Below are 6,000 nucleotides of genomic sequence, written 5' to 3'. Positions count from 1 at the left end.
TCATGGCCTGAGCCGAAGGTAGCCGCTTAACCAAGTGAGGCACCCAGCGCCCTCGACGACACCCTAGCTCCCCCATCTCTCTGATGACACCTTCTGCGGGATGTCGCCCCTGCCTCCAAGTGCAGCCTCTACCGGATGAGCACTTCGGACTCCGTGGTGGCTCCTTGGAGTCGGTCTTGCTCACCTGTCAAATCTCCAGGGCCCAGCGTCATGTCTGTCAGTCTGTCCCTCATGAAATACATGTTGAATGAAAGTACAAATAAACGAACCAAGGGTTCTGTTGTTGCGAGGGCAGGAGAGGACCTGCCCCCGGCCGGGTCCCCGGCAAGGTCCCCATCTCCTTAGGGTGGCGGAGGCCAAGGAAGCTGGAGCAGAAGGCAGAGCCTTGAGTTGGTCACCCGCCCCCCGCTGGGAGTCGCCGGGCTAGACGGGGCTCGCTGGGGGCCCTCCGCTACACACGACTGGCTGGGTGATGCGGACAAGAGAGGCCATCAGAACGGAAGGCGCGGGCTTCGGGTTAGAGAGGGAGGGCCATGCTGGGTGACTCGAGCCATCAGGCAATGTCGCAGCCCCGGGTCAGGAGGCAGTGAGGGGGGTCGGGGGAGGGGGTAGCCTGGGCCAGTTCCGGAGCCCAGGCCCTGGGTGTGCATCCCAGTGCGGCCTCCACCTGAGCCCTGACTACTTGGCCTCTCTGAGCCTCGTTTTCTCATGTGCAGCAGGAGGCAGTACCAGTACCGCCTTACAGGGTTCTGATCATTAAGACAGTTCATGAATGTAAAAGGCTTAGAACAACGCATAAAATCAATGTTAATTAAAAATTCAAAAAACACATAAATACAACGAGAAGGCAGGATTGTCGTGACCATCAAAATCCAAGCCGTGTGGCTAACGGTGCTGGCCAGGCTTCCCGAAGAAGACCGTTTGCGGTCTCGGCCGCGCTCACCCTTCCACCCCCGGGCAGGCCTGGTCCGGTGGCCTCGCAGGAGCCCGCGGCCTCCACCTAACCGGTTGGCTCAGGGGGCCCGAGGGTGCTCCCGGGTGATGGGGGTCTCGCGGCCACGTGGTGGGAGTTGGGGGTAGAGTCCAGCTGGCACGGCCGAGAGCCAGAGCCATCCTGCGGTGGGCGCCCCGGGTGAGGACCCGCAGCCCCGCAAGGGGAGGCCGAGGGGGAACCGCTCCTCCCGGAGCCAGCGGCCCCTGCAGGGCTGAGGCCGGGCCGGGCAGGCCGAGGGGACCCCGCTGTCCTCTGTGCTGCAGACAAACGGCAAGTTCTGGGCCCCGGGGAGGTGAATCCAGCAACATTCACGGCTGCCGTCACGTTCACGGGCTCCTTCCATCTGCCACGATGGGGCATCCCTTTTATGGTCAAGAGAGGGATATAATGCCAAGTTTTAGGTTCTGGATCCTGCTGTCAGAAAGGAAATAAAAAAAAGCAGTGCCCTGGACATTACCTTTTCTTTAGGAGTTTTTACTTCAGTCAAAGAAGAGAGAATGCCAGAAGGAAAGGAGTTCTGAGGCCTCTTGCTCTAGTTTTCTATTGGGAGTTCAAGTTCAGTGTGTTGATTTTATTCCTATGAGAGATTTTCAGTAGAATGTGCGGCCCAAACTAGTGACCTGGTAAGAAAGCGGCCCCCTGAGAGAGAAATGGCATGAACTCGTCTGAGACTGGTGCACCTGTGGGCATCTCTCAACTACCAAGAATTACCTGCGTGGCTGCGCGGCCTGTTTCTCCCCCGTGAACGCGGCCCGCAGAGCAGGAGAGCACTTGGGTGTGGGGGTCAGAGGATCATGGTGGCCGAGGCCAAATTCGGAGACAATCGGCAAGGATGGGAGTTCTGGTGGGTCAGGAGGTGGTACCCTGGCGCCGACACAAGTCGCCTGCCTTCTAGAAAAACAGATCTCCGGGCAGCGGGCTCCCACTGGCAGGCAGGAGGCTCTGAACGCACCGGGTCCCCCCACCAGGTTCAAATGCAGGTGGTCCCAGCCGCGACTTGGAGAGGTGTGCTTACTGCGCCTCGGACTGGTTGACCCCGTCCTTCCCGGTCACCTGACCTTGTATTTTTTTAAAAATAAGTATCTGTATTTTTTTAGAAGATTTTATTTATTCATGAGAGACACAGAGAGAGAGAGAGGCAGAGACACAGGCAGAGGGAGAAGCAGGCCCCATGCAGGGAGCCCGACGTGGGACTCGATCCCAGGACTCCAGGATGACACCCTGGGCTGAAGGCGGGTGCTCAACCACTGAGCCACCCAGGCATCCCCATCTGACCTTCTAGAGTTTGCAGAGGAGGCTTTTCTACTGACAGCAAACGGTATCCTGTTGTACACATCTGTTGATTAGGTAGACGAAGCTTCAGCTGCCTGAAGGCGAGGTGCTGAGTGGAGGTGCGGGCGCCGGTGGGGTGGGCGCCGGGAAGGGGTGAGGCCCCCCTTGGCGCTGCACAGACCTGTGACTTCCCGAGAGGGCAAGGCTCTTGACTTCAAACATTCTGAAAGCCACTGGGTTCTATTTATCAGTCAAGTAGTTCGTCCCTTTTGGATGTTTGTAATTTTGTTAATTGTAACAATTAAACTGGAAATAGTTTAGTTTTTGTGAGCACTTCTAATTTGTTCACTAATTTGTTAAACTATCCCCTTAAATGTTAAGAATTTAACTGTTACTGATCATAATTAAAGAAACAAATGTTTCCTCTTAGAAAATGCCTTTTATAAACATAAGGGGTTCTTGCACTATTTTCATTTGTTTTTAATTCCAGAGATTTCTGGATATTTGGAGAATTCTGAAATTAGTGACGTTTCTTGACAATCCTAAGAAAATTTGGAGGTCACAATTTATTCTTATTCCTTTTAATGGGCTTAATTGTTTCATCATTCCTGGTTTTTCATTAGAATAAACTTTTGCTTTGTCTTTGCTAAGAATGTTCCAGTTCACTATCTCAGGAGAGATGTCTCAGTTAAAAAAAAGAAAAAAAAAGATGTCAAGTATAGCATTTATTGATGGGAATACCTTTTACGGAAGCAGCATAAAATCGGGGACTTAGTTTGTTACCACAACTGCTACTCGAGTGTCACTGAGATTATTCCTGGGGTTGCTGCCTTTGGTACCTGCTTTTCCATGGGCTGCTCCACTGATCACTGCTGGGGCCCTGCCTGGTGGCTGTGAAGGTGACATGGTCGGCCCTGGTAGTAGGTATCTAAGGCCATGGCCGCGGCAGCAAGCTCTGGATGCTCCCCTCACTGACAGGGATCCTGACTTTTAGGCATTTAAAAATGGCCACTAGTCCCAGATCCCGTGTCGTTCACTAATCCCCTATCACCTATTGACCTGATCCTATTGAAAAAAAAATAAAAGTATACTACCCTATAGAAAAACATGAATTATCTTGCACATGTAAAATTCATGAATTTGTTCATTCTTTTCCCTTACTCATGGTGAACTACATTTCTACATTCTGGAGACTCTGATGAATTGGTGACAGTATTTAAATGGACTGTGTTTCCTGTAGGTGGCTCATAAGACAGAAATAAAGGTGTTGAAATTTTGGAGGTAGGTGCTGGAATTAGTCAGCAAGATGATCCACATTCTAGCCGTGACATCAACCTAGTTTTCAGAAAGTGTTAATGCTCCTATCAGTTAAAGCTCCATTTCTTTATTTTTTTCCCCACTTGAAACTGTTTTGTCTTAATCATTTAGAAAAGCACTCTATTGTGTAAGGATAATACATAGGATTTCTGGGAAGATCACACTTCAGTGAGGGGCTAATGACATCGGTGTGAAACCAGTGACTGGAAAACAAAAATGATGCAAAGAGGTTTGCTAAGGGTTGCCGGAAAGAGCCCGCTATTGCTTCTATCTCCCTTCCTCAGTGGCTTTCCACTGAGAGCGGAGAGCAATTTCCTCCTCCCCTATATTTAATTATCAGACTCATCTGCATCATTTAGATATTCTTTTAGTTGGATAGACCAAGCCTAAACATTCTGGGAGTGGAAGGCTTTACGTCTATAGCATTTTTCTCACTCTTTACACAGTGACGAAGTTTGGAGGTTATACAAGCTCTCAGAGCACCGGAGTGTTGTCTCTCGTGTTCACCTCAGTATCTCCAGTTCCCGGCACAGAGCCTGGCCCAAAGTAGGTGCTCATTAAAAATGCGTTGACCGAGTGGCAGTGTGGTGTTAGACTAGCGAAAAATGGAAGAACTCTAACTCCAAGGAAGAACTCTAACTTATCTAAGGCACTTCACAAATTAGGGGCAATTAGGGAAATGGTATTCGGTTAATTCTGGAGACTAGACTGATAACTGAACTTATTCCAGATGACTTACTCTGTATTATTCCTTTCTCCATTACGTACACCTTTCTGTTTAGAAGACACACATCACCAGCTGTCCCCAAAATAGGCAAGCTGAAAGCTAAGCAAAATTTACTACATATAATGAAGACTTGCACATACTTTGTTTAATTAATTTATTTGGGCAGGCTGGGTGGCTGGTCGGTTTAGCGCCCCCTTCTGCTTGGGGTGTGATCCTGGGGTCCTGGGATCGAGTCCCACGTCGGGCTCCCTGCATGGAGCCTGCTTCTCCTTCTGCCTGTGTCTCTCATGAATAAATAAATAAAATCTTTAGTAAAAATTTTATTTATTTAATGCAAACACTCTCAGGTCTATAACAGGCTTATCAATAGAATGAAGCTTTGTCAATGGAAGCGGCTGTCCCTCAGCCAGCAATCCCCGACATTTGCAAGAAGAATTGTGTTTGCGGCCAATCACGGGAGAAGTTTTGTAAATAAACTCTGTCTCTCTCCTAATTGAGAGTTGCTATTTCACTGGTAGGGAAAAATGCCAATTTCACAAAATATTTTAGGCACAAAAGCAAAATCTCTTAAGTCTTGTCCTGAAAGGAACTTGACATGAACATTTTTCCTCCCCATTCCCCAAGGTCTGGAGCTGGGCTCTCTAATTTACAGGACACGATTAGGAGGGTTGTATGCCATTTCAGACTAATTATGTAAGTTGGAAGGAATTTACTTCTTCATTCATTACAACAAAGTATTTACTGTTTATGTGTACTAACTTCTAATAAATGTTTAGTTTGCTTCTTTTTGTAGCTATGGATAGTTGCCTTAAAGTGCTGTTAATTTGTCAATGAGCCTCAAACACGATAACCAGGCATCTCTTTTTGAAAGATCGAAATTAAAATCCCAGATAAGGACACAATCACAGACAAGGCACCAAAACAAAATATATTTTGCCAGTAGTTAGTCATCTAATTTGGCAGAGAGGAATTTGTTTTGGTTGCTGTTCCCTTATACGATACAGTGACGATAATATAGCTGATTAGATTTTTCCCCTTTAACTTTTCATAATGTTTCCAGGCTTTACTACTTGGCAAAGACAATTTGGGACAGATTTCTTTATTTTCTCCTCTGGCCTAAAACGAAAAACCCCCACTTTCCAAACTGTTACCACCGAAGAGTTTATTAAATGGCTGAAAAAGACAGCTGGTCCCACCATCTGTTAAAATTTTTCAGGGGCCAAATAAAACAGGTTACACCTTTAGCCATGCCAAGTCTCGCAATACCCCCTTCCTCTCACAGCCTGGGGAGGGCTAATCTGAATTTCACGCTCTGATTTTGCTATTGCTAATGCCTGAGCTGCTTATGTAGCTTCTCCATGTTGTTTCTATTACCTCTCTTTTTTAGGTACAAAGCTATTCTCACATTTCAACCAAGCTTATTTGCAACCCATGACTTTACACCTCTACAGTCTGTATAGTTACACCCAGCCACAAGAAGGAAACCCACAGATACCTCATTTCTGACTTTTCAAGCAAAAGGGGAATGCCAAAAGTATGTTTCCCTTGTTTTGCAACCATTTTTCTATAAATGCTAATGGAGGTAATTCAGATTTTGGAACAAAGGCTTAGCTCACGACACATTGCAGGTGTGAAAGGGTTGAAACAAAAGAGATGCTAACCCTAATGGTATTTCTTGTCATTAACAATT

At 47.4% G+C, this 6,000-nt stretch overlaps 1 protein-coding gene across 4 annotated transcripts in view; it reads right to left on the bottom strand.

The window, feature by feature from the left end:
- Nucleotides 1–336: 336 nt before the first annotated feature.
- Nucleotides 337–6,000, bottom strand: part of MYO3B (myosin IIIB) — a 427,577-nt gene continuing 421,913 nt past the window's right edge. For 2 of the 4 annotated variants that reach the window (XM_041773390.1, XM_041773391.1), the window contains exon 32: nt 337–1,356. In XM_041773390.1, the coding sequence (XP_041629324.1) occupies nt 1,001–1,356 (356 nt within the window). In that variant the 3' untranslated portion in view covers nt 337–1,000. Of the gene's footprint in view, nt 1,409–6,000 lie in introns of all 4 variants that reach the window. The other 2 variants (XM_041773393.1, XM_041773392.1) reach the window with 2 other exon arrangements.

Source organism: Vulpes lagopus, chromosome 11, assembly GCF_018345385.1.
Source record: "Vulpes lagopus strain Blue_001 chromosome 11, ASM1834538v1, whole genome shotgun sequence".
Taxonomy (NCBI): Eukaryota; Metazoa; Chordata; class Mammalia; order Carnivora; family Canidae; genus Vulpes; species Vulpes lagopus.
Note: the sequence above shows the minus strand (reverse complement) of the source record. Positions and strands in the feature narration are given on the sequence as shown.